The 27402-nt window shown below is 51.2% G+C and overlaps 2 protein-coding genes and 1 long non-coding RNA gene across 3 annotated transcripts; 2 read left to right on the top strand and 1 right to left on the bottom strand.

Moving 5' to 3' along the window:
* Nucleotides 1–9: 9 nt before the first annotated feature.
* PPP1R18 (protein phosphatase 1 regulatory subunit 18) lies at nt 10–8645 on the top strand. Its single transcript, XM_047732266.1, has 4 exons — nt 10–103; nt 1146–2790; nt 6903–7113; nt 7757–8645. Exons 2-4 carry the CDS (start codon nt 1174–1176, stop codon nt 7774–7776), a joined length of 1848 nt encoding a protein of 615 aa, XP_047588222.1. The 5' UTR covers nt 10–103; nt 1146–1173; the 3' UTR covers nt 7777–8645.
* On the bottom strand, nt 576–1175 carry LOC125101838 (uncharacterized). The gene is made up of 2 exons (XR_007127950.1): nt 681–1175; nt 576–646 (listed from the first exon to the last, which is right to left on the bottom strand). It is a non-coding gene; the product is annotated as an uncharacterized LOC125101838 (long non-coding RNA).
* A 2256-nt stretch (nt 8646–10901) lies between the features above and the next one.
* DHX16 (DEAH-box helicase 16) lies at nt 10902–27275 on the top strand. The gene is made up of 20 exons (XM_047732237.1): nt 10902–11309; nt 12903–13150; nt 13248–13410; nt 13731–13787; nt 18111–18365; nt 18555–18758; nt 18836–19027; nt 19890–20000; nt 20165–20280; nt 21833–22043; nt 22235–22333; nt 22451–22603; nt 24053–24193; nt 24375–24537; nt 24640–24758; nt 24873–24940; nt 25649–25811; nt 25906–26067; nt 26357–26530; nt 27044–27275. The coding sequence occupies exons 1-20, from the start codon at nt 11103–11105 to the stop codon at nt 27170–27172; spliced, it is 3135 nt and encodes a 1044-aa protein (XP_047588193.1). The 5' UTR covers nt 10902–11102; the 3' UTR covers nt 27173–27275.
* The last annotated feature ends 127 nt before the right edge of the window (nt 27276–27402 follow it).

Here is a 27402-nt window from a genome sequence, read left to right as displayed (position 1 = left end):
CTGTCTCCGGATCTCTCTCGGTCCCACTCTCCTCCTCTTCCTCTCTCCTCCCTCCGGACGCCAGGCTCCTCCGCACCCCCTCCCCTGGGAGCCCCGGCGGCTTGTGAGTTGACTGAGGGGCTTCAGACTTGGGGAGGGGGTGTCTCCTGTCTCCCGTCCCCGGCCCGGACCTTGGGCTGTCTCCTCTTTGTGCCGAGATTGCCTGTCCGAGCGGTCCGAGCTGGGTGGGAATGGCCGGCTATGTCAGGGCTCCCTGAGAGCAGAGACTCGGGCATAGGACTGGCAGGATCGGATGAGCGGACCCGTGGAGAGGGTACTCTGCACGCCACGGTCTCGGGCTCGGCGGGTGGGAGAAGCAGGTGGTGGTGACGGACCGGGTGGGGTGGACGCCAGGGTTCTGGGAACGTGCTGGCAGCCCAGACACCCGGGTTCCGAAAGTCCCCAAGCGAGGGTATTTCCCCCGAGCTGCCTGGGGGCGGAGTGCAGGGTGGCGGCTGGGGGGCCGGAGAGGCGTGGCCGGAGCCGAGCTGGGAGGGGAGCCGGGACCTCTGAGACCGCTGAGACGCGCCCGGCGGCTCCCGCGGAGCTCCATTTCCCCTCTGCCCCCTGATTCCCCTGCTCCCCTAGACCTCTCCACTCCCCGCCCCTCCTCACCGCCCCGACACCCCCTCAAGTCCCACCACCCCCTCTCGGGCGGGATTCCCTGATCTCCCTTCCCACTCTAACCGCCTCGGGGTAACGGTGGGGAAGCCTCGCCTGAACCCTAACACCTCCCCCCCACCACCTCCCGGTCTCCCCCTCTCTCCTCTCATTCCGACTTTTTCCGCTCTTCTCTTCTCTCACATCCTCGGGACTGTCTCTGATACCATTAACCCTGCGCTGCCAAATCTGACTCCCGCCGCTTTGCCCTGAATCTCTATTCTTCCTCTCAGGGCCACGACCCCACCCCCACTTGGCCCACAGCTTTTTCACTTTTGTTTTGTTCTTTCTTTGCCCTCCATCTTCTCACTCTTTCCCTCTGTCTTTACCCTCAGCTCCTGTGCCTATCTCTGTGTCCCACCTCTCCCCCCTCTACTTCCTCTCCCCCCACCCCCAGTTTCACCTCTGGGCCTCTGGAGACTCTCTTTCCTGTTCTCTGGCCCCAGCACTCCCTACCCTCACCTCAGCGCGACCATGGCCACCATCCCAGACTGGAAGCTACAGCTGCTAGCCCGCCGACGGCAGGAGGAGGCAGCCCTTCGTGGCCGGGAGAAGGCAGAGCGGGAGCGTCTGTCCCAGATGCCAGCCTGGAAGCGGGGACTCCTGGAGCGTCGCCGAGCCAAGCTTGGTCTGTCTCCTGGAGAACCTAGCCCTGCACCTGGGACTACAGAGGCTGGACCTCCAGACTCAGATGAGTCGGCTGTCCTCCTGGAGGCCATTGGGCCAGTGCACCAGAACCGATTCATTCGGCAGGAGCGCCAGCAGCAGCAGCAACAGCAGCGGAATGAAGAGTTACTTGCAGAGAGAAGGCCTGGGCCTTTGGAGGCCCGAGATCGGAGACCGAGCCCTGGGGAGATGCGGGATCAGAGCCCCAAGGGAAGAGAGTCAAAAGAAGAGCGGCTCAGTCCCAGGGAGGCCAGAGAGAGGAGGCTGGGGATAGGGGGAGCCCGAGAGTTGAGCCCCAGGCCTTTAGAGGCTTGGGACTGGAGGCAGAGCCCTGGAGAGGCTGGAGACAGGAGCTCCAGACTGTCAGAGGCCCGGAAATGGAGGCTGAGCCCCGGAGAAACTCCAGAGTGGAGTCTGAGACTGGCAGAGCCTGGAGAACAAAGCCCCAGGAGAAAAGAGGTGGTGGAAAGTAGACTGAGCCCTGCAGAGTCTGACAACCAGAAGTTGGGGCTGACGGAGTCGCATAAATGGAGGCCTGACTCTGGAGAGTCTCAGGAACAGAGTTTGGTACAACTGGAGGCATCAGAGTGGAGGCTGAGCTCAGAAGAAGAAAGAAAAGACTGTTCGGAGGAATGCGGGAGAAAAGAAGAGAGACCAGTTCCAAGGCTGGCCTCAGAAGAGATTACAGAGCTGTCAGAGACCCTGACAAGGGAGGCTCCAGACAGCAGCTCCAGAGAAGTGGAGGCAGGAGAGCAAAGGCCCACCCCTTTGGAGGATGGTGAGAGGGGCCTGAGGCTGACAGAAGGATGGAAATGGACCCTGAACTCTGGCAAGGCTCGAGAATGGACACCCAGGGACACAGAGGCTCAGACTCAGAAACCAGTCCCCCCCGAGTCTGCTGAGAAGTATTTGGGGCCTCTTGGTACTGAGGCTGGAGAAGGGGAGGCTGAGAAGGAGAAGGCGGGGGCTCAGGGCAGGCCTCTGAGAACCCTGCAGAACTACAGCTCTGTGCCCTCCCCCTTCCCACCAGAGGACGCTGGGACTGGAGACTCTAGAAGGCAGGAAGAGGAAGCAGTGGATCTCCGGCCCCCACCAGCAGCCCCTCTGTCTCCCCCACCCCCAGCCCCACCTGCCCCCCAGCCCCCTGGGGATCCCCTCATGAACCGTCTGTTCTATGGGGTGAAGGCAGGGCCAGGGGTGGGGGCCCCTCGCCGCAGTGGACACACCTTCACAGTCAACCCCCGGCGGTCCGTACCCCCTGCAGCCCCCACCACTCCTGCCACCCCAGCCACAGCTGATGCTGCAGTCCCTGGAGCTGGGAAGAAGCGGTACCCGACTGCTGAGGAGATCTTGGTTCTGGGGGGCTACCTCCGCCTCAGCCGCAGCTGCCTTGTCAAGGGGTCCCCTGAAAGGCATCACAAACAGGTAGGGAGCAGCCAAGTCAGACTTCTCAGAAGCCCGCTCCTCAGTGCTCTCTGGCCTTTCTTTTTTATACCCTGTATTCTTGTCCTCCTATATTCTTTCTTATGAATTCCTGCCACCACCCTTCCTCCTCTACACACACCCTTCTTTCTTGTAGAGCTCATTTTCCATTCATTTCCAAGCCCAAGGATCCTGCCCCAAATCAAGTGCTGTCCCTGGGTGTGTCTCACAGGGTGTGCCCAGGCTGCTCACTCGTCATTCCTTCTGGCTCTAGGTCCTTCCTCCCCACCTCCTCAGCTCCCCCCCCCAGTCCCATTTCTTCCCTTCCTTTCCTCTGAGTCTGTGACCGAATCTAGTCCTTCTGGTGGGAGACCTGAACCAAGGCTACAGCCTAGAATCTGTGAGAGCAGGGTTTTCAGTTGAAAGCACATACAGCCTTCCAGAGGAGTGAATGTTGGGCAGGAACCCGGCAGAGGCACAAGGGGTGGCTTTGGGGTAGGGAGAAATGGCAGGGAGAAGTGAGTGGAGAAGGGTCTCAGTCCCAAGGCAGAGAGGGGAGAGCTGAACAAGGGGACATCCTAGGATGGGGGTGGAGGAATGGAATAGGGCTGGAGGGCAGAGAGAAGACTTTTGAACCCCGAGTCTGCTCCATGGGAGAGGCGCTCACAGAGGCCATTTGAAGTGGGTGACCTCAGGGTTGCACACCCCCAGCTGGGCCACTGCTTTAGACAGTGCTCCCTTCTCTCTCGGGACAAGAAAAGCCTTCTCTTCTTCCAAAATCCACCCCCCTCCAACTCCTCACTCCCCTTCTTCCTTCCTCCCTGGGCTTCCCCTCCCTCCCTAGGACTGGCTCAGCAGTTGGTTTTCCCCGTTTTCCCCTCTCTTCCTGCTGCCCTGGTCTCTCCCTCCCTTTGGGGTAGCAAAAGAGAGAAGTGAATTTGGAGGCACTGTGCTGAGAGCAAGGAATACAATGGGAGTTGGGGACAGGGGTGGGGGCTGAGGCCAGCAGAGGGTCAGAGGTTAAAACTGGAAAAAGGACAAGGTGCAGGAAGTGGGAGCAGCTAGGCTTCTTGCCCTGGCTCCAGCCCAACCCCTTCCTTACACACCAACCAGTTTCCAGCTTGCAAATCTCTAAGGAGAGAGAGGTCCCTTCAGGGACAGGGAAGCCCTTCCTAGTCTCCAGTCCTCATCTCACCTGACATCCTCAGATTTGGTTTTCTAGTGTGTCCCCTGTCAGTGGGAAACCACAGGGACCAGAGACCTAGATTGAGCTTTCAGGTCACTTGATTCCCCCAATTCATCTTCATGTGGAGCTCAGGCTCCCACCCCTGAGCCGTGGTACCTGAGTCTGTCCTGAGCACTCTGACTGCTACCAGCCCCTTCCCCTTTGGGCTGGGCAGATGAGAGGAGGTAGGTCAGGAACTGCCAGCATGAGGTGTTCAGACGAGTCACTTCCTACTGAGGTTGGCCTGTGCCTTTGGGGAGGAAGAGCAGAGGGAGGCATGAAGTTTGGGGCCCAAAGCTGGGGCCCATATGAGTGCAGGGCAGGACCTTTGGTAGTGACCCTACCTAGGTCAGGGAGTAGGGGAGCCGGAAGCAGATCACCCAAACAGGAAGCCTGGGGTGGGGGCCGGAAGGCTGGTATGGCTGAGTGGGGAACTGCTGGGCCCTGGGCCTGCCAGAACCGCTCAGGATGTGGTGAGAGAATAAGGAAGCCCTGGCTGCTCTGGGAGTGGGGGTGGGGAGAAGCAGCACAGAGTTTTTTAGACCCAGACACCTCCCCCTCCACCCTGTCTCAGGCCTCCTTCCCTCTCTCTGCACCCTGCTCAGCAGGGACTAGCATGCCTTGTCCCAACTCTGACCCAACCCACTTGCTGGGAGACCAGAGGACTGCCCCCCCCCCCCCCCATAACTTCTGTTTGCAAGCTAATGCCATCAAACATATCCTTGCCACGGGAGAGAAATCCCAGCCCTGCCCTGTGGCTGGTGCCCTTCCCTAAAGGCCCCAGAGATGGGCTCCTCCCCTCTCTGGTCCCCTTGTGACTTTATATAGCTGATGGGAGAGGAGCAAGTGAGTCACACCCCTCTGTCTCCTCCCACCCCCACCCCCAACTCCCATGCAGGCTGTGCATTCCTGAGAAGCCCAGTCAGAAGTTGGGGTCGGGGGTGAGGGGTGGAGGGGGCTCAGAAGAGAAGCAGGGTTGGGGAAGAAAGACAAACATGACTGATAGCAAATAAAATGAATCCTTTTTCAGAGTGGATAATAAATTGTGGAGCTTGTTATCCCAAAAGGGGATGTGAAAAGAAAACAAATGGGTCCCCAGAAGTCTGAATAAATCTGTCAGTAACAGAACCAGAAGTGGTCCCTTTTGAACAGCTGGAATGTAAGGGGTCTGGCTGCTGTCACTCATTTCTACCAGCAGTTCCACAGACTATGTGCCTCCCACATTGTTCCCCAGTGTTGATTCTCCGTGGGGACCACTCTCTGAGGTCTGGACCAACCCTTCCTTACTCCCTGTAGCAACTTTCATGCTCTTAGGGACAGCAGACAAAAGATCACAAATAAGTAAATTCTCTGGTACATTAGAAGGTGGTAGGTAAATGATTAAGGGCGGTGGGTGGTTAGAACAGAGTAAGTGGAACCTTGAGGGCCAGAAAGTTGGGGGAGTGAATATGAACTTCAGATAGGGTGATTGGGAGACAGGGAGCGATTGGGGAAAGAGCGTTCCTGGTAGAAGGAATAGCCAATGCAAAGGCCCCAGGATGGGAGTGTCCTTGGTGGGCTTGACGAGGATGGCCAGAGTGGGAGCAGATGCCTGAGAGGTGAGGTGGGATGTATCACAGTGGAAATACCCTGTGGGCCTTAGGCTCTAGCTTTTCCTCCCAGTGAGATGAGCCAGTGCATGGTTTGGAGCCAAGGAGTCTCTGAGTTCCAGCTTCCCTTGGGGACCCAGGTTTCACATTCCTTACAGCCTTTAGCATCCACCTGTCCAGCCCCCACCCCCCCACCCCAGTTGCTCTCTTCTCACATCCCAGCCCATGTGGAGACAAGGATGCAGGGCCCAAGGCCTGAGTTTCCCAAACAGGTGCCTGGGAAGGCCTGAGTAGATCATCTGGACCTTTCCAAGTAGTTCACAGGGAATCCTCCTGTTAGTCTCCTTAATCGCCTTGGCTCCCAGAGGTAATCCCACTCTGCTCCTGCCCCCTGGGCTTCTTAAAAGGGCAAAGGGGAAGGGTAGAAAGGCACTGAGAACAGCTGGGCCTCGCCTGCTCTTGGGACAGTGTGTTTATGGATTTTCTGCCCTCTCCAGGTCCCCTCTGGCCTTTTGCCTCTGTCTCTGCTTGCCTTTCCTGGTGCATTCTCCACTGCAATCTGTGTTTGCATGGACTTTCCTCTCTGCCCTTGTCACCTCACCTAGCTGTACCTTTCAGGGACTCAAGGGCCCATCTCCCCTGTGTGTTAGGGGAGAGTCTGGTTTCCTCTGGGCCTTTTGGTAGATCTCTTCTTCCCTCCCAGGCCCCAGCCCCACTTTGTTGTTGGTCCACTCCAGCTATAGGAGAAGAGTGAGGGGAGCAGGAGGGCCCCGGTGTCAGAGTCCGGAGTTTCCCCAGGAACTTCAAGGGGCTGAGGGTGTGGAAACTAATGGCTTGGCTTGGCTTTTGCCTGGGACTGCCTCCAGCCAGCTACTTCCTGCCAGGTCAAACTTCCCTCCTCCTCCAGGAAGCCTTCCAGTTTCCCCTCACGATGCCCAAAGAGTCAGTTCTGATTACAGGAGTTATCTCCATATATTTTCAATTCTTTTTATCCTTCCACCACCCGCAGTCTAAAGAGTTGGGACCCAAGTCCTGTATTAATCACTTCTGCCACCTCTGCCCAAGCTCAAGCCAAAGTCTGATGTTTTGGAAATAAGATAGAAGAAGGAAATTATGGGATTAGAGAGCCTGTATCAAAAGGAAAACTGGACCCCTGGAACCTCGGGCAAAGTCAGTAGGGTGCCCAAATCCAGCCCCCCCCCCCCCCCCCCCCGCCCACCTTGCATTTGCTCCCCTGGGCGCCTCTCTGTACTAAACTCTGGGCCTCCCCCCAACCGCACCCCGTTCTCTCCCACTCTCAGCTCAAGATCTCCTTCAGCGAGACAGCATTGGAGACCACGTACCAATACCCCTCCGAGAGTTCGGTGCTGGAGGAGCTGGGCCCGGAGCCTGAGACTCCCAGTGCTTCTAGCCCCCCAGCGGCACAACCCGACGACGAGGAGGATGAGGAGGAGCTGCTGCTGCTCCAGCGGGAGCTCCAGGGCGGGCTGCGCACCAAGGCCCTGATCGTGGGTGAGCTGAGGCTCCGCCTGTCCGAGGGCATCCCCTGGTGCTCAGAATGGGCACTGCGGTCCGGGAGGGAAAGGGAGGAATTAATGTTGGCGCTTCGAAGAGGCTTGACGGGACCCCACCCACTCCTTTACAAATGGGGAAATCGAGGTCTCGTGAAGTGAGATGCACAGGGGCTCTCCAGATTTCAAAACTAGGAATCTTTCTGAGCGCAGTAGTGTGGTTAAAAACACAGGGTGTGGATCAAACAGGCCTGCATTTGAATTCCATCTTGTCTCTTACCTGTGGTGTATGTAACCTCCAGGAAATCACCTGACCTCTGGCCTCCGTTTATTAATTCTGAAATGCGTTTGATAATAACCACCTCCTGGGGTTTCCAGAGAGGGTTCTGTAATTTTTATGAAGCATCTTGGAACTCTGGCTGGACATCAAATTACTTCGCTCTATCTGGGGTTATTGTGTGATTAAAAGAGTTGTAAGCATGCCTGACACAGAATGCAAGCCACATGAGTGATGGCCGCTGTTACTGTAGTAGCAAGCACTTGGCGTGGAGGATATTGTAAGCCTTTTGTTCCGTGTGGAGGGTAAGTGGGGAAGGTAGGAGGCGCTCACTCAGTCCCTACCATTATTGCTTCCTCTCCCACAGATGAGTCCTGTCGGAGGTGACCTTCTTTCAACATAGGGTCTATACCCTGGTTTCCGGGAACTGAAGATCCTGGAGCCCAGAAGACTGAGAATAGAGAGACCCTGAAAATGAGCTTGGCAGGGAAGGGCAACAGACATCTTCCAACTTGCTTTCCTCATCCTGTTTTTGGGGGCAGAGCTAGTCTCCCAGTTTCCACCCTCACCAGAGGTCCCTGGTTTGAGTGTGTCAGATGTGCTGATGGCATCCTAGATGATTCAAACGTGAGCATCAAGTCCTGAGGAGGATCATAGCACTCACTGGGGCTGGAGGTGGAGTACCTCCTCCACCTCCATGGGTGGGTTATCCTCTCCCTTCAGCTTCCTTGACTCCCAACCATACCCTGGGGGCTCTTAGGATTTAAGCACTCATCCTGGGCAGCCTGCCTCCACTCCATTTACAAGCCCCTCTCCTTCCTATTCTGTAGGCCACTGCCCCTTTGTTTATACCTCCTGCCTCCTCTCTTGACCACCAGCCTGGTTTACAAACCCCATTAGCTGCCTGCCCCACCTGTCAAAGTCCTGGGTTTACAACCACACCTACTTGTTGAGTCCATGTGGAACCCTCTCCCTTGTCCCTCACGCTTGCCTCATTGGGGGTGTGGCTTCCTCCACTTTTGCTCAGTATTACTGTACCTCAGTTTTCCCCAAGAAGGAAGGCTGGGGATTTTAGCCCTGTACCCCCCATCTAATTATTTAATTCTGTTCCTTCCAGTGGTCCACGACTGAATTGAATTGCAAGGGTGAGGGGCGACTAATAAGGCACCTCTTCCCCATTTCTCCTTCCTTATCAACTGCCTGTTTTTGTTTGTTTGTTTTTTAAGTTTTCCTTAATAAAATGGAGTTCTCTCCAACTCTCCTGCTGCTTTTCTTTCTTTAGAAAAAAAGTGTGGGTGGGGGAGGCTGTCTGTTCCTCATTCCAAGTCTCTCCCGTCTTCCCACTGGCCATGAAGAGGTAGTGGCCATGGCTGCGGGAGGGAAAAATGGGGATGAAACAGCAACTCAGCGTTGACATAAAGAAAGGGCTCGGGAGAGCCCCATACCTGTTTCTCAAAGGACTGGCAGGAAAAGGACTGGTTTGAGGAAGGGTAGGAGGAATCCACGAAGCTGGAAGTGCCACAAGAGCAGACTATTTCAGCGGGGTTTAATGAGGCATCCCCATGCCTTGCAAAATTACTCCTAGTGCACTTGCAGAGTTATTACCAGAATGAATGACTGAACAAATATATGAATAGATGAAAAAAGCTAAAATACTAGAAGCAGAGGACACGCTGAATTGAAGGATTCTAGTATTTAGAAGCCTGCTAGAAGCAGCCAGCTTACACTAACTAGTGTATAAGAATCGCTAATCTAGGGGAATTTACTCCAAGACTCAGGACCATAAATAATAAGTCTAAAACTGCTGCAAAATATAGCGTATGTAGAGAAGGGCAGTTTCCTGAAAAACAGTCTCTGAGAGACCATGGGTTTTATATTTCTCAAGGTTTAATTAAGAACCATTGAAAATTCGCGGCTTTGTTGCCCAACTATAGTTCACTGGGAGATTTTCCCATTTCAAAGAATTTCTTTCTTCTACAAATGTGGCAGATCTATAGTTCACTTAACAGGGTTTGTTTTGTTTGTTTGTTTGTTTTGTTTTTTCCCAGTTTGCTAGGGTAGTAAAGACATGTTTGAGTAGTTATAATGCTACCACTACAGGAACTTTCTCAGCTTAGTCAGAGGAGACTCCCTTTTACTAAATATAAAATAAGTAAGACAAATTGATCTTAAACATATACCGAAGTCTTTAATTTACTAGCAAAGGAACAATGAAGGTGTTAAAACAATGAGCCAGTTTAGAGAGGGTATGAGTATGGAAGGAAACAATGCTTACATTAGTAGCTAATTAGGTAAAGATCCTAATCAGTTACCACCCAGGAAACCAGAGAGGCAGAAAGCTCTGAGATGCCAGGGCTGCCCACAGTCCATCTCAGAAACAGAAAACAATGCATCTAAGAAGTAAATGCTAAGGAGTTAATGCTATGGTTGTTGGAATAGCAATATTTATTTCCCAACAGTAAGTGTCTGGTAAGCCCAATTACTCATAGAAGTATGAAGCAGGGTCAAACCAACATCAGATAAGCAGAGAGTAAGGTAATAAGCTCTGCTTATTTTTGAATAAGCATCACCAGTGAATTAATCAAGCTGTTAGCAAAAACACAGAACATAGTTTACATATTCCTTAGTTTGGAGGGGTTTTTCTTATTCTTCTTTACAGATTTTATTTATTTATTTGACAGAGACACAGCGAGAGAGGGAACACAAGTAGGGGGAGTGGGAGAGGCAGGCTTCCCGCTGAGCAGGGAGCCTGAAGCGGGGCTCAATCCCAGGACCCCGAGATCATGACCCAAGCAGAAGGCAGACGCTTAATGACTGAGCCGCCCAGACGCCCCAGTTTGGAGGTTTTTAAAAATAAACTTTCTGGGGCGCCTGGGTGCTTCAGTCGGCTCAGGTCATCCGGCTCCCTGCTCCCTGCTCGGTGGGGAGTCTGCTTCTCCCTCTGCCCTGTACCCCACTCGTGCTCACTCTCTCTAATAAATGAATACAATCTTTTTTAAAAGATAACTTTCTGAGAGCACCAAGAAAAGAGGGCACTTTTGTTTTTTCCCCCCAGATCCTGTTTCTTCCTGCTTGGAGGTCCTTGGTTACGTCTAACGTGTATTCATTCCTGCCGCAGGTGCCGGTACTCCCAAACAGCATGGGCTAATCCTTCATCAGCACGGACCTAACCTTCCAACTTGAGATATTATCTCCCACAACACACACAAACCTTGCATTATATTTGGCTCCATAGGACTTACAGGTTTTATTTATTATGTATCTTGTCTCCCCACCCCCTTCAGTAAGGGGTTTTTGTCTGATTAGTTCTTTGCCATATCCCCAGCGACTAAAATTGTGCTTAGCACACAGCATTTGTTGAATGAATGAATAAGCGAGGGATCCACAGACTAGCCATCAGAGGGCGACAGAGAGACTTAGTGGAAGCGGAAATGAAACGTTTTGCCCCGAGCTTCACGTGCGGTTCCGTGAAGTTTGAACTCGCTCGGCCACCATAGTGCTTAAGCCGGAAATGGCAGGCCGTTTCCGGTCTTCGCAGTTCTGGAAGACGTTTTCGGGTTGTTGGAAACCGAACCCCAAGGTTCTAAGGCAGGTCCTTCGCGGAACTCAGACTCCATCCCAGGGCTCCAGGCTTCCAGGCCTCCGACGGGTCCAGCCGCCAGCGTGACTACTGGAAACAGTTCAGGGCCAGGAACGGGGCAGCGTGGGTCACCATGGCGACGCCGGCTGGGCTGGAACGCTGGGTGCAGGACGAGCTGCACTCGGTGCTGGGGCTGAGCGAGCGGCATGTAGCGCAGTTCCTAATTGGTACCGCGCAACGCTGCGCCTCGGCCGAGGAGTTTGTGCAGCGTCTGCGAGACACGGATACCCTGGACCTCAGCGGACCAGCCCGGGACTTCGCCCTGAGGCTCTGGAACAAGGTGTCGAGAGGGGCGGGGCGGGGCCAAGAGTGGGAGCGGCGGGGGAGGAGGTGGAGCAGGGCAGGGGCCTCAGGTTATTTGTCCAGGTGAGGTTGGGCTAACTGTCCTTCCGAGAATTAAGTAATCTCAGTACCCAAGCACCTAACTTTTGTCCACTGTCGCCTGGGTACTGTGCTAGGTGCTGGACGTCCAGTTCTGGGGAGAAGTTCAAGGAGGGTTAAGTGTTATAGAGCAGTGTTTCTCGAACTTTAATATGCATGCGACTCATCCAGGACCCTTATTAAAATGTAGATTCCGATTAGGTAGTTTTGGGATGGGATCTTAGTTTTTGCATTTCTAACTAGTTTCCAGGTGATTCCGATGGTCTACAGGCTACGCTTTGAATAATGAGGCAGTAGAAAAGATGTGTGAGAAGTGCTGTGGAAGGGCAGAGAAGGTAGGGGTAGCACTCAGGGGAAGGAAGCCCAAAGATTCCCCAAAATCTGTCTGGTAGAGAAGGGGTTAGGAATAAAGCTGTAAAGATGAGCTCCTGGAGGACAGGACTCTGTATTTCCTGTCTTTGTATTTCTCCCACCTGACAGCACCTTACAGAACAGGTGCTTATTTAAGCCTATGGAAGAGTGAAAGTGTCCAGCATGTTCACAGAATGGCATATAGCCTGCTTTAATTGTCACATATGTCACAAATGGTGCCTGGTGGGAGATGAGTTTAGAACCTAAGTGGTATGAGGATAAGACTTTATGTAAATCTGTTTAGCATGTATCCTGGAATCTGGTACAGTACCAGGCTTCTGCAAACCAATTCTTATAGCATATTAGTTCTTGCATGGGGATAGCTTAGTTATGGGGAAGCACAGAGGCTGAACAATTGAGAATTGGTTTTGAGAATGTAAAATAAACTCCATGAAGGCAGGGATTGTTGTCTTTTGTTTATTCCTGTGTCCTTGTTCCCTAGGAGGTAGGTACCTGATGCATCAGACAGTTTTTTTACGTGACAAAAAAAAAAAAAAAAATTGCAGATGTGATTAAGTTAAGGATCTTGAGATAGGGAGATTATCCTGAGTTATTTGGTGGGTTCTTATGAGTGAAAGTGGGCAGGAGAGTCAGTGTCAGAGCAATGCAGCAGGAGAAGGACTTGATCAGGCATTACTGGCTTTGAAGGTGTCATTCAGTAAATGTTTGCTAAGTGAATGACTGCAAGGAGGTTCAAAGCTGAGAGGCCTAATTCAGGTTGATGAACATGGTGTGAAGCCATGGGGAAAAGAGACAGTGAAGGCTGGTTTAAGATCAGGTCATTCCTTTTTTTTTTTTAAGATTATATTTTAAATTTATTAACTGACAGCGAGAGATCACAAGTAGGCAGTGAGGCAGGCAGAGAGAAAGGAGGGGAAGCAGGCTCCCTGCTGAGCAGAAAGCCCGATGCGGGGCTTGATCCCAGGACCCTAGAACCATGACCTGAGCCAAAGGCAGAGGCTTAACCTACTGAGCCACCCAAGCGCCCCAAGATCAGGTCATTCCTTAAATTCGGAATGGGGCAGAGTGGGTTGGCAGAGATCAGGAGTTGCTCATATCCCATTGTCTTCCCTTCTGATAGGTACCACGGAAAGCAGTGGTAGAGAAGCCTGCTCGGGTGGCTGAGCGAGAGGCCCGAGCCCTGCTGGAGAAGAACCGATCCTATAAATTGCTGGAAGACAGTGAGGAGAGCAGTGAGGAGACTGTAGGTAGAGCCGGGAGTAGTCTCCAGAAGAAGCGTAAAAAACGGAAACACCTCAGGAAGAAATGTCACGAGGAGGAAGAAGACGAGGAGGAAAAGATTTCTGAGAAAGGGAAGCGAAAGGCAGGGTAAGTCAGAAGCAGGATGAGAAAAGATGGAACAGAGGATGAGGGGCTTGATAAGCTTCCTAGGAGGCCTTATGTAATCTTTTGGGCTGGACTGCAGGGGGAGTAAACAGCAGACTGAGAAGCCAGAGTCGGAGGATGAGTGGGAGCGGACTGAGCGAGAGCGCCTTCAGGACCTGGAGGAACGTGATGCCTTCGCCGAGCGGGTTCGGCAGCGGGACAAGGATCGAACTCGCAATGTCCTGGAGCGGTCAGACAAGAAGGTGCATAGGAGCAGCATGTTGTATGAATCCCTGGGAAGACCCCCTTGGTCAAATCTGAGGTTTGGTGTGATTGGAGAGATAGTGATCTCTGGGAAGACCAGGATGGCCTCTGGTAGTGTCCATCTCTATAGTTTGAGGACCCTTCTGGGTCCTCTGGCTATGGCAACCTTTTGCCCAACCTGTAGCCCTAGAGATTCTTCACTGAAAAGGGCCATTTCTTTATACAGTGGTATATCTGAATGAGCCTTGTGATTCTAGAGGAGGAATGGCTGTGAGAGATTTTGACCTCACAGCCCTCCACCCTTGGTTTCTTCTCCTAGGCATATGAAGAGGCTCAGAAGCGCCTCAAGATGGCTGAGGAAGACCGGAAAGCCATGGTGAGTCCTAGTGCCCAGGAAACCAACTATCAGAAGGCCTGGGGTGGGGGAAAAAGGACACAAAGGAAGTATAGTCGGGATGCTGATGGCTTGTCAGGTCTGTGTTGACATGAGCCTGCCAAGGACAAACTTAAGTTGTAGAGGAAAAGAAGCTGCCCACAAACCTTCTTACTCCCTAGGATCTGAATCACACTATGTTCATGAGGGAGATGTGGGCTTTCCCTGAGACTTAAGGAGATGTAATCAGAAGTCAGCTGGAACATCTAAGAGGATGGCTGGAGGACAGGGGCAGGGCAGCTGTCCCACTGCTGAGGTGTGTGCTGTCCAGTCAGCTTGGGCACACCCAATTCCAAAAACCTTCCTACCACCTAATCCCTCCATCCCAAACATGGTCTTATAATCTTCCTCTGGTTTCCTGAGTTTCTTCTCTCTGAATGGGGATATAGCCCTTGTAATTCCTAAACTGAACCTGTCATGGTGTGAGTTCTGGTAGGTAGACAGTTTTCTAAAGGCCTGGTCTTCCCACGTAAGGTTATACTTCGGATTCTCAAAAGAATTTTGAGACTCCTGGTGTCCTAAAAATGGCCTAGTGGAAGTCAGGTCTCTCCTGACTGAGCCATCTCATGACCCACCCCACAAAATGGCTGTGGTCAGAGACTTCTGAGTTATCTGTCAGTATGGGTATAATGTTTTTATTTGCCAGAATTTATTCTTTCCTTTTCAATCATGAAAACTTCCAAACAAACAGGGAAGTTAAGAGAGGAGTATAATAAACACCCATATAAACTATTCAGATTTAGAAATGGCTAATATTATGTATAGTATTTGCAATAGCTCTATAAGTGTGGGCTTTCTTTTTCTTTCTAAACTTTTTTTTCTTTTCTGAACTTTTTTTTTTTTTTTTAAAGATTTTTTATTTATTTATTTGACAGAGAGAGATCACAAGCAGGCAGAGAGGCAGGCAGAGAGAGAGGAGGAAGCAGGCTCCCCGCTGAGCAGAGAGCCCGATGCGGGGCTCGATCCCAGGACCCTGAGATCATGACCTGAGCCGAAGGCAGCGGCCCAACCCACTGAGCCACCCAGGCGCCCCTTTTTTTAAAAATTTATTTATTTATTTATTTGTCAGAGAGAGAGAGAGGGAGAGAGAGCAAGCACAGGCAGACAGAATGGCAGGCAGAGGCAGAGGGAGAAGCAGGCTCCCTGATGAGCAAGGAGCCCGATGTGGGACTCTATCCCAGGACGCTGGGATCATGACCTGAGCCAAAGGCAGCTGCTTAACCAACTGAGCCACCCAGGCGTCCCTCTTTCTGAACTTTTAAAAAGAGTTTAGACATCATGGCATTTTATCCCATCAGCATGTATCTCCTAAGAATGAAGACATTGTCCTCTAAGACCACAGTGCCATTGTCATGCCCCAAAAGATGGACAGTTATTCTCATGTACCAGTGAGGAACCTGTCCACAATAAAATTTCCCCAAAATGTTTTTAGTAACTGCTCTTTCCAAACTGGAAGTCAAGTTTCATGCATTGTATCTGGTGGTTCAGTTTCTTATGTTTATTTGTTTCCTATTCTCTCTCTCTCTATCGTCTCGTACCGTGCCCCACATTCTGGATTTTTCTGACTCTTATCTTGTGTTGAGTTCTTCTATGCCCTGTGCTTCCTTTAAAGTGGAAGTTGGGTCTAAATCTTGCCTCAACTCAGATTAAAAAGTTGTGACAGGAGCACTTCTTGGGTGGCGATGTGCCCTTCACATTACACCACATCGGGGGAACACACTGACTGTGTACCTGTTGGTGCGGGTAGTGTTCCTGCCAACAGCCTTTCATCTAATGGTTTTAGTATAACCACTACAAATCCTTTCCAAAGTCTGCTGTTTCACTTTTTGAGATTACAAAAAGATGATTTTTGGAGTCTGACATTCCTTCTACATTTATTGGCTGATCTTTTTATGTAAAGAAGAGCTTTTCCTGGGGCACCTGGGTGGCTCAGTGGGTTAAGCCTCTGCCTTTGGCTCAGGTCATGATCTCAGGGTGGTGAGATTCAGCTCCACATGGGGCTCTGCCCTCAGGGAGAAGTCCGCTTCTCTTCTTCTCCCTTCTTCCCTCCCACTGCTTGTGTTGCTCTCTCTCTCAAATAAATAAATCTTTTTTTTTTCAAGATTTTATTTATTCATTTGAGAGAGTGAGAGAACACAACCAGAGGGAGAGGCAGGGAGAGGGAGAAGCAGACTTCCCACAGAGCAGGGAGCCAGATGTGGGGCTCGATCCCAGGACCTGAGATGATGACCTGAGCAGAAGGCAGATGCTTAACCATCTGAGCCCCCAGGCACCCCAATAAACAAGTCTTAAAAAAACAATAACTAGGAATAAGCTATAATTCCTTCTTAAAAGGCAGCACAAATGGGGCACCTGGGTGGCTTAGTCAGTTAAGCATCTGACTTGATTTCACCTCATGTCATGATCTCAGGGTTGGGAGATTGAATACTGTGTTGGGCTCTAAGCTCAGCGCAGAGTCTGCTTGGTATTCTCTCTCTCCCTCTGTCCCTGCCCACTCATACTGTCTTTCTCTCTAAAAATAATAAATAATAATTTTTAAAAATCTTTAAAAAAAGAAGGCAGGGCAAATGTTATTTACTAATTTTGAGAGAAAGGAGTTTGATGTAACAGTCACCTCACTGGTAGCAAAACCTTTTTTTCCCATTTTTTTTGTGTGTTTGTCACATTGGACTCATGCATTTTTATTTCTCAGTATTTTATAGTTGCATATCATTTTTCTTTTCATACTCGAATTGCCTGAGTTGGGTTTTGTTGTTGTTGTTTTATTTTTTAGTAATCTCTATACCCAATGTGGTGCTCAAACTCAAGACCCCAAGATCAGGAGTTGTATGCTGTTTTGAGTCAGCCAGGTGTCCCTCAAATTGCCCGTTTTTGGTTTTGGTGGGGTTTTTTGCCTGTATTTTAAAAGAACATCCATCTGCTTCCTCCATCAAGTTGAAAAAGTATTTGATTGTGGTACTTAGATTAGATCATGAACTTAAACTCCTTTTAAGTCTTCGTAGAACAGGGGCGCCTGGGTGGCTCAGTCGTTAAGTGTCTGCCTTTGGCTCAGGTCATGATCCTGGGGTCCTGGGGCCCTGGGATCGGGTCCCACATCGGCCTCCTCACTTAGCGGGAGGCCTGCTTCTCCCTCTCCCACTCCCCCTGCTTGTGTTCTCTCTTTTGCTGTGTCTCTCTCTGTCAAATAAATAAAATCCTTTAAAAAAAAAAAAAAAGTCTTCAGGGGCGCCTGGGTGGCTCACTGGGTTAAAGCCTCTGCCTTCGGCTCAGGTCATGATCCCAGGGTCCTGGGATTGAGCCCCAAATCAGGCTCTCTGCTTGGCGGGGAGTCTGCTTCCCCCTCTCTCTGTCTCTGCCTGCCTCTCTGCCTACTTGTGATCTCTCTCTTTCAAATATATAAATAAAATCTTTAAAAAAAAAAAAGAAAAAAGAAAAGTCTTCATAGAATAAACAGAAGCCAAGCAATTAAACAGAATTGAGGCGCCAAAGGAGAGGGCCTGGTGAAATTTTGCCACTACAGTAGAGGAGGTTGTTTTGATCACAGGGAAGACAGTGTTGCCACAGTGGGAGGGCTCATGGTGAGAGCTGAGAAAGGCCTTAAGGTTGTGGCCAGTCTTTTACCGCCATCCATAATGTGTCCTGAAAAGCTCCTGTCAAAGGAAACGTAGAAGCCAGATGCTACATTGTATGAGGCAGGGAGAAGTTAGTCCCAGAGTCTAAGCATTTCTGATTACATCCTGCCTTACAGAAACACACTCTGATGTTATACTTCCAGATTTTTGTATATAATGTATTTTCCCCCTTTTTCCAAACTGTAGTCATTTGGTTTCAGACCAGAGAACATCTAACTGAGACTGAAGATGACCTGTTGGCACACCCAGTGGTTTCTAATAGTCTCACTTGTTTTCAGTTTGAGACCTGTGCTTCTAAATGCTGGTATTAAGCCCTTTTGTTTTCCTTCTTTCCACTAAGTCGAATAAAATAGTAAAAATAAAATCTAAAATATTCAGATAATTGCTCTAGTGTATCTATGTTGACAAAGATGGTGAGGCTGTCCAGAAGGACCTTCCAGCTGGATCGTGCTGCTAGAAGATAGTGTGTGGTGTCAGTGTATGGCTTTCAGACAGGCTCAGCTTGGGGCACACCATTAGTCAGGTTGGAAATTACCAAAGGACACTGCTGACCTATCAGGGAACTTGTCACTCTTACGGATAGGTAAGGAAAGGGGTTTCGAGGTGAAGATTCGGCTGCCCTGTCCTAACCCAGGTCCCTGAGCTGCGGAAGAAATCCCGCCGAGAGTACTTGGCTAAGCGGGAGCGAGAGAAGCTTGAGGACCTGGAGGCTGAGCTGGCTGATGAGGAGTTCCTTTTTGGGGATGTGGAGCTGAGCCGACATGAACAGCGGGAGCTCAAATACAAGCGGCGAGTTCGGGATCTGGCCCGGGAGTACCGGGCGGCTGGGGAGCAGGAGAAGCTGGAGGCCACCAATCGTTACCACATGCCAGAGGAGACCCGAGGCCAGGTGAGGCAAAGCAGAGTCCACTTCAGCCCTGCTCCCCAAGCCAAGGGGAGGGAAGTCTTCAGAGCATTGGTCAGTGCCTTGGCTGGCCCCTTCCTTGTCTTCCCTTTTCCTGCATGTGGGGGTAGTGACTGGGAAGGTGAGGCTTGGGAAGAGGGCATCCTCTGTCTTCACATGTCCTTCTTTCCACAGCCAGCACGAGCTGTGGATCTAGTGGAGGAGGAATCAGGCGCCCCTGGAGAGGAGCAGCGACGCTGGGAGGAGGCCCGGCTGGGGGCAGCATCCCTGAAGTTTGGGGCCCGAGATGCTGCCTCCCAGGAGCCCAAGTATCAGCTGGTGCTGGAGGAAGAGGAGACCATCGAGTTTGTCCGGGCCACTCAGCTCCAGGGCGACGAGGTGAGCAGGAGAACTCTGGGACATTCTAAGGAGGTTGGGAAGCCGGCCCTGAAGCTCACACCCCTCTTTCTCCTCAGGAGCCATCGGGCCCACCGCCCCCAACCCAGGCCCAGCAGAAGGAGTCCATCCAGGCTGTCCGCCGCAGCCTGCCAGTGTTCCCTTTCCGTGAGGAGCTCCTGGCTGCTATTGCTAATCATCAGGTCCTCATCATCGAGGGTGAGACGGGCTCCGGGAAGACCACCCAGATTCCACAGTATCTCTTTGAGGAGGTACAGTCATCCATGCCCTCCCAAGTTGCTAAGCCCTGACCCTTGACAAGCACAGTCCTGTCAGTCCTCCTTTTACATGTTATTTTGAGTGGGTACTTACTACCTTCTCCGTCTTTAGTCTTTTCTGCTAAATTGTGAGTTTCTTAAGAATAAGGACAAACCCTTTTCATGTTTGTTTTCTCACTTCTGTCACCGTGTCTGTGCCTAGTTCCAACGTTCCTGTTGGAAAGACCTGTAGACGGGGTAGATGGTGGCCTGGGGACCTTCCCACACCACACCACACCACCACGCCAACCAGCTCAGCCATCACTCCTCCGCAAGGGCCAAGAACAAGGAGTCAGAGGACTCTTGGTTTCCTGCTTTTTCACCTTCTTTTGTTCCCCTTTGTTTCTGGGTCTGCCCCAGCTGGTCTTTTTCCAGTTCAAGTGTAGCTGAGCCTGATTGTGATCACTCAAAAGGCTGGAACTCTCGGGGCTGGGTGAGGACGCCCTTGAGGGCCCTAAGGTCTGCCTTCCTATATGTTTGCCCTGGTGGTCTGGTTTTCACTTTCTGTCTGTTCCCTCCTTTCCTCCTGCCCTGTTGTACATTTATACCTTCTTTCTCTAAATTATCCTGGGCCCCAGGAGCATATTTATTTATTAAAGGTTTTATTTATTTGAGAGAGCATGAGCAGGAGTGAGGGGAGCAGAGGGAGAGAGAGAAGCAAGGGGAGCCCCATGTGGGGCTCATCCCAGGACTCCGGGTTCATGATCTGAGCCAAAGGCAGACGCTTAACTGACTGAGTCACCCAGGTGCACCTTCCCATCCCCCCAACCCCGGAAGCATATTTAGCCAAGGAAAAACCTCTTCTCTTGTCATTCAGGGTTATACAAGGAAGGGAATGAAGATTGCCTGCACCCAGCCCCGGAGAGTGGCAGCCATGAGTGTGGCTGCCCGGGTGGCCCGGGAGATGGGTGTGAAGCTTGGGAATGAGGTGAGATCTGCGGGGACTGAAAGGGGAGGGGAGCCTCTAGGGTCTGGGACGTAGCCCACACTGTGCAGGGCTTCACACCACAGGTCCAGGCACTGATCCCTCCTCCCCTAGACCTGCACTCCCTTCAGGGTGTGTCAGTCCAATCTTAATGGCCCTTTTGACAGGTTGGCTACAGCATCCGCTTTGAGGACTGCACATCAGAGCGAACTGTCCTCCGTTACATGACAGATGGGATGCTCCTCAGGGAGTTCCTCTCTGAACCTGACCTTGCAAGTTACAGGTACACAAAGGGTCCCTGTCTCCCACAAGAGAGCCACTGCCCTCTCTTCCACCCAGTCTACTGCCTTCCTCCCCTTCAGCACCTTCCCACAGGTGCTGCTCCTTTATTCTCTGGCCTTTCTCTTCTTTCTTCTCATCCAGCTAGTTTGGCCTTTGTCTTCTGACTGGCCCACCAGTTCTTGAATCTTTTATGGTGTGGATAGTCCTAGGACTGACCTGCAGGTATCATGGAGATGGGATAGAAGAGAGGCAGAGAAGTCCTCTGCCCGTTGCTTCCAGAATTTAGAAAACACCAGGATGGTAGAGTGGTTTTGTGGAGACTTAAAAAGCCACATGAAGACTCTTTGAAGATTCTTAGAATGTTCAGCTTAGAGTGGAGAAACTCAGGGAGACATCCTGGTTGTCTCTAAAGGAGGGGCTGTTACATGGACAAAGAAGTCAGACTTGTTTCACATGATGCTAGAGAGTGCAACTAACAACCATGGGAGAGGTTACAGGGAGACAGATTTCAGGGCAATACTAAGAAGTCAGAGTGGTGGAGATTGGAGGGGCTGTCGGTGTGCTGGGCCCTCACTCTTGGGCCTCTGGCCCAGGTCTTGGAGTGACTTGGTCTGTGAATAGTAAGTTCTCAGTGCTGGTGTTGGCCAGGCAGGGCTTGGATGAACATGTGTTTAAGAGGAGAAGGGATGGTGCATGGCTGGTGGTGGGGTCAGGCCAGCCAAGCACTATGTGCTTTCTCAACTCTCAGGAGGCTGTGAAGTTCTGGTCTTAGGAGATCACAAATGGAGCAATAGGACAAATACGATTTGAGCCTTCACATCCCTTGCAAATATTTCAGAATCCGAGGAAGGCTAGCCAGTGCAAGAGTGTTTGGGTATAGGGTTTTCCCATCAAGCCAGCCTGTTTGTGGAACAGATAGGGACTTCACCAGCATAGTCAGGGGTCAGCTGATGCAGGCTTGCCTGTCACTTGGAAATCCAGAGATTTGAATGAGGATAAAGAAGATGCAGCACCTGGATAATTAAGGAGAAGACCAAAAATTCTGGAGAGCTCTCTCAGGTTGGGGTAGAAAGGCTGACCCGGGCCCTCTCCCCAGAAGGAGGCAGCAGGGCCAACAGAGATGCCAACAGCTCACAGGGTGTTCGAATTATGGTGGCCCAGGGGACCTTCCCAGCAGGGCCTCTTTTGAATAAAAGAGCTCTCACTTTTTTCCGCTTTAAAACAGATACTCTTAACTTCTGCTGACTCTAACAGACCCATGACTCTAACCCAGAAAGGATGTCTGACTTGTCTTGGCCTTGGCTTCCAGCCTCCAAATCTTGGCTGTTGTCTTCCCAGGCTGGGATAAGCTGCAGACTGTGGGGTCTTGGCCTTCTTTAACTTTCTGTTGGTCTTCCTTAGCTGGGGTGATTGGCTTCTCTTTGGATCTGTCCTCCCACATTCCCACATTCACCTTTGGGCTCTTTGCTTCCCTCTGTGCCCTCATCCAGGGGACCCTCTTGTCTTCTCCTGGCCAGCTTTCCAGGCTCACTGCTCCCCTATTCTTTCCCTAGTGTGGTGATGGTAGATGAGGCTCATGAACGGACCCTACACACAGACATTCTCTTTGGGTTAATCAAAGATGTTGCTCGCTTCCGGCCTGAGCTGAAGGTCTTGGTGGCTTCAGCCACGCTGGACACTGCCCGTTTTTCCACCTTCTTTGATGATGCCCCTGTCTTCCGAATCCCTGGACGCAGGTTTCCAGTTGACATCTTCTATACCAAGGTGCTCCCCTCAGGGAGGGTGGGTTTAAGTGCTAGGCAGCAAACCGTGGGCCTTTGGAGAAGGTTGTCCCAGGGAGGGAAGGGGAAAATGGAGAGTCCAAAAGGGCACTGGGATAAACTGGTTATTGAGTTGAGAGAAGAGGTTTCCCAAAGAGATGGCCTTCCTGTGACCCCTCTCCTGCTTCTGCCTAGGCTCCAGAGGCTGACTACCTGGAAGCTTGTGTAGTGTCTGTGCTGCAGATCCATGTGACCCAGCCCCCTGGGGATATCCTGGTGTTCCTGACAGGACAGGTGTGAGACGGTGGGGTTGGGGGTGGTGGTGGTGATGTATCCCAGGGGAGGACAGAGCTGCCAGATGGGCCTTGTGTCACTTTGGGACCTGTACTGCTGTCTCCATCCCAAATCCAGGAGGAGATTGAGGCCGCCTGTGAGATGCTCCAGGATCGCTGCCGCCGCCTGGGCTCCAAAATCCGGGAGCTCTTGGTGTTACCCATTTATGCCAACCTGCCTTCTGACATACAGGCTCGTATCTTCCAGCCCACACCCCCTGGGGCACGAAAGGTCAGTTGGAGAAACCCACATTTTTCACCCCTATAGTTCACACAACTAGTAGTGAAAAAGAGAGTATGTGCCTGCCCTGTGCAGGATCTGTCCTGGGCCTGCTGCAGCCACAAGGCTCAGTAGTGGTCCCCCGCTTCCAGAGCTGGAGAGAGGATGAATTCGGCATGAACTGAGACACACCCAAATAACGTGACCCAGTAAGTCAGTACTGTGGAGGTGCAGAGGAGAGGGGAAGTCCTTGGTGTGCTGAAAGGTGGGATTTTATCTGTATCTTTAAGAAAAAAGGTAGGGAATTCCAAAGCAAAGCCTAAGGTATGTTTGAGGTCAGAGTGTAATCTAGAAGATTAAGGGGAAGGTTCACATGGTGAAAACAACTCTGGACTGAGATTAGGGAGGGCCTTTGAGAGCAGTTGGAAGCATTTGAACTTTAGACGATTGGATGGCAATCATAGGGTTTTGAGCAAAGATGTAACTTCCATTCAACAAATATTTAATGCGCTCCTCCCACGTACCAGGTACTGTTCTAGGGAATGAAGATACAATGAAGAACAGAACAAAGTCCCTAGTCTCTCAGAGCTTATAGTCTAACGTAAGTTAGGAGACAGTGGACACGTAAATACACAATGCTGATTCGTGACCAGTGCTATGGAGAGATACCATGCAAAATGGGGAGATGGAGACTGACTCCAGAGGAGTGGGAGTGAGGAATGGCAGAAGGTGTTTTCCTCAGGGTGTAGGGAAGATCTCTCCTTCTCCAGTAAGGTGAAAGGGAACCCAGTGAGGGAGGGAGTCTTGCTGATACCTGGAGGTAAAGTGTGTCCAGTGGAGGGAACAACTCGAGGGAAGGACCCGAGGGAGGAGTGTGCTCAGACCAGCCAAGGAGCAGCAGGAGTGGAGGAGGAGTGGAGGCGAGGGAGCCCATAGTACTCGGAGGGGAGGTCAGAAAGGTAGCCAGGGCTAGAGGAGTCAGGGCTTCAAGGGGTTTGAATATAGTTCTCAAGTAGGACGGGAAGCCATTGACAGCTGGGGTTAATGATGTGACAGGTTGATGTTTTTGAAGGGCCATCCAGATGCCAGAATGATGAGTGGTAAGCAGGGCCAGGAGTAGAGGCAGGGAGACACATGAGAAGCCTGTTGCAGGAAGTCCTGGATGAGGATGAATGTGAAAGTGCTGGTGGGAAAGATGGGAGCCAGGGACCTGGACCCCCTCTCCCATCTCTGAAAACAGTTCTAACCCTGCTCCCATGTCCTTTCCACATTATGTCCCTGTTCATCCCTACTCTCGCTTGCTCCTACCTGGCTTGTCCCCCTCTCCTGACTTTAGACCCTAATCCCTTCAGCTCCTGTCCCTTATCTGCACCTGCTTCTCTACTGGAATCTTCCAGGAATACTTTTTCTAGGTAATTTGGTGGGTGGGGTCTCCAGGTGACTATACATCCTGTCACTCAGGTGGTTGTGGCAACAAACATCGCTGAGACATCACTCACCATTGAAGGCATCATTTACGTGCTGGATCCAGGGTTCTGTAAGCAGAAGAGCTACAACCCTCGCACAGGCATGGAATCCCTCACTGTCACACCCTGCAGCAAGGTTAGCCTGCTTGGGCTCCAACAATGTCTCCATGGGAAGGGTTCAATTCTGAAGCCTGTGGGAGCTTCTTAGAGGACAGGGAAAAAGCAGCCTACATCCTCTCAGATTTCTTGCATAAGTATTGCTTCTTCTCTTTTCCCTCTCCAGTTGTCAGCCATGCCTACCTCTCCTTTCTTTGTAGGCCTCAGCCAATCAACGGGCTGGTCGGGCAGGTCGGGTGGCTGCTGGGAAGTGCTTCCGCCTGTATACTGCCTGGGCCTATCAGCATGAGCTGGAGGAAACCACAGTGCCGGAGATCCAGAGGACCAGCCTGGGCAATGTCGTGTTGCTGCTCAAGAGCTTAGGTTATTTGGGGTCCCCCAGTCCTCCTGAGAGAGGAGGGAGGAGGGGCTGGAGTCACTGATCCCTGCAGAGAAGCTGTTCTACACCCTCACATCTTTCTTCAGGGATCCATGACCTAATGCACTTTGATTTCCTGGATCCTCCACCATATGAGACCCTCCTGCTGGCTTTGGAGCAGCTGTATGCTCTGGGAGCCCTCAACCACCTCGGGGAGCTCACCACGGTAAGGTGGGAGGGCAGCATGGGCAGGAGCAGGATGAGGGGGTTGGGGTGACTTCTTGAATGGTGGAGGGACCCCTGAGGGAGGACTGGCCTCAACTCTTTTTCCTCTCCTTAGTCTGGTCGGAAGATGGCAGAGCTACCGGTGGACCCCATGCTATCTAAAATGATCCTGGCCTCTGAGAAGTAAGTGCCACACCCCACTCCCACCCCTGCCACTCGGGCCAGGCCCTCAGCACACAAACTGGCTTTGCTTCCTTCTCTCTTGGGGCCTTCTTTGTTACCTTGGTCTTTTTCCTCTTTTTCTCCTTGCTGTATTATTCTTTAACAAATAAGTTATTAGAAAACTCTTACTGCCCCTTTTGAGGCTCACAAGGGGCAGTAAGATACTAATCAAATGACTAAGATTGACAAACAGAAAATTGGGGGGCATGAATGGATGTGGAAGACTTAGCACCTGTGAGGAGTGCTGTGTGTGGACTGGTTTGGGGACTTTCTCATTCCTGAGGTTTTGGACTGTAACACTTAGATGTAGTTGTGGAGGGACCACCTTTAAATGCCATTCCTCTGCCATAGTAGAGGTCAGAGGTCATTACGTGAACTTGAAGTGCTGTCTTTCCTGAGGCACATAACACACCCCTTCCTCCTGCAGAAGTCCTTCCTACCCTCAGAAGTCCTCAGCGCTTTCCTGCCCTCGCCATGGATAGCCTCCCCGCGATTGTTTCACCTACAGCCCACCACCACCAAAATCTGTCCGCCCTGAATTGTAGCCATTAATGGCAGTCTCCATGTGAGGACACATCCGCACACAGTGATCACTTCTCCCCTTACTGTGCGTGTATCTGTTCCTGTGTGCCTTCCTTTGAACGCTCACGCTTTGTCGTTCCTGCCCAGGTACAGCTGTTCAGAAGAGATCCTGACGGTGGCTGCCATGCTGTCTGTCAACAACTCCATCTTCTACCGACCCAAAGACAAGGTTGTGCATGCCGACAATGCCCGGGTCAACTTTTTCCTCCCTGGTGGAGACCACCTGGTTCTGCTGAACGTTTATACGCAGGTCACTGGGCTTGGCTGATGGGATTGAGGGAGACACGGGCGACTCTGGTTCTGCTATATACTTAAGTCCCACTTTTTTTTAACCATCTTCACAGTGGGCTGAGAGTGGTTACTCTTCCCAGTGGTGCTACGAGAACTTTGTGCAGTTCAGATCAATGCGCCGAGCCCGGGATGTGAGGGAACAGCTGGAGGGGCTCTTGGAACGCGTGGAAGTTGGTCTCAGCTCTTGCCAGGGGGACTATATCCGTGTACGCAAGGTCAGCTTTTTTTCAGTCTCCCTGTTCCCCACACTCTCCATCGACAGAGTGAGCTGCTCTGGGGGCCTGTAGCAGTCCCTCCAGCCTGAGGATGTGCCTTCTTCCCCTGGGGAAGGCGTGCTTTTCTGTGCTTTCTTCCCCAGACCCCTGAAAGGTCATTCCCAGGGGGTTCTTCACGCATTCCTTACCTTTTGAGTTCTCCAGAAGCCTGAACTAAAAAGGTAATGAGTGCTTAGGTTCCCTGGATGTGTGGCTTTCTGGTTGACTTTCTTTCCTGTCTTCCCCTCAGGCCATCACAGCTGGTTACTTTTACCACACGGCCCGGTTGACTCGTAGCGGCTATCGCACAGTCAAACAGCAGCAGACGGTGTTCATTCACCCCAACTCCTCCCTGTTTGATGAACAGCCACGTTGGCTGCTCTACCATGAACTTGTCTTGACCACCAAGGAGTTCATGAGACAGGTGAGGGGACCTTCCCTTGCCCAGGATGGTGCAGATGTGGGGGGAGGTAGGATCCTAACAAGCTAAAAACCCAGGTTCAGGTTGCTGAGACCAGCAGAGAAATAGGAAAACACTTTGCTTTAAGGCAGGATAAAATAGAAAGGCCTTCTCTCAACAGCTATATCAGCATCTACTAAGATCTAAGAACTGCATATTCATTCAGTGCATATTTGAATGCCTAGTATCTTGGTGTTTCAGATGCTGGGGTAAGAATGGTGAGCAAAGCAGATGTGGTCTCTGTCCTGAGTGTACTTTACAGTCTTTACGACTAGGTTTTTTAGGGATAGTTTACTGGGGATCCTGAATGACATGTAAAGGTTATGTCTGCCCTTGGGGTATATAGTATTAGAGCCTGGCACCTTGCCCCTAGCCCTGTAGTCAAAGGTGGAAGAAAGAAACTTTTTTGATTACACATACACTAGAGTGTAGGTTGGAAAAAGGGGAACCCTACTGACTTTTTCTCTCCTCTTGTAGGTATTGGAAATTGAGAGCAGTTGGCTTCTGGAGGTGGCTCCTCACTATTATAAGGCCAAGGAACTAGAAGATCCCCATTCTAAGAAAATGCCAAAAAAAATAGGCAAGACACGAGAAGAGCTAGGGTAAAGAGGAGGGGACACAAACAGAACCCACCACCCCTCCTTTTCCTTCTGTAACATTATTTAATGTACATTTTTGGAATAAAGCTTGTAGGAACTTTAAATTTTAACTGATTTATATTTTATTTTTAAAAAAAGATTTGAAAGAGAAAGAATTATTATTTTAAGTAGCCTCCATGCTCAGCATGGGGCTTGAACTCACAACCCCAAGGATCAAGAGTCCTATGCTCTACTGAC

This window comes from Lutra lutra, chromosome 6 (genome assembly GCF_902655055.1).
Source record: "Lutra lutra chromosome 6, mLutLut1.2, whole genome shotgun sequence".
Classification (NCBI taxonomy): Eukaryota; Metazoa; Chordata; class Mammalia; order Carnivora; family Mustelidae; genus Lutra; species Lutra lutra.
Note: the sequence above shows the minus strand (reverse complement) of the source record. Positions and strands in the feature narration are given on the sequence as shown.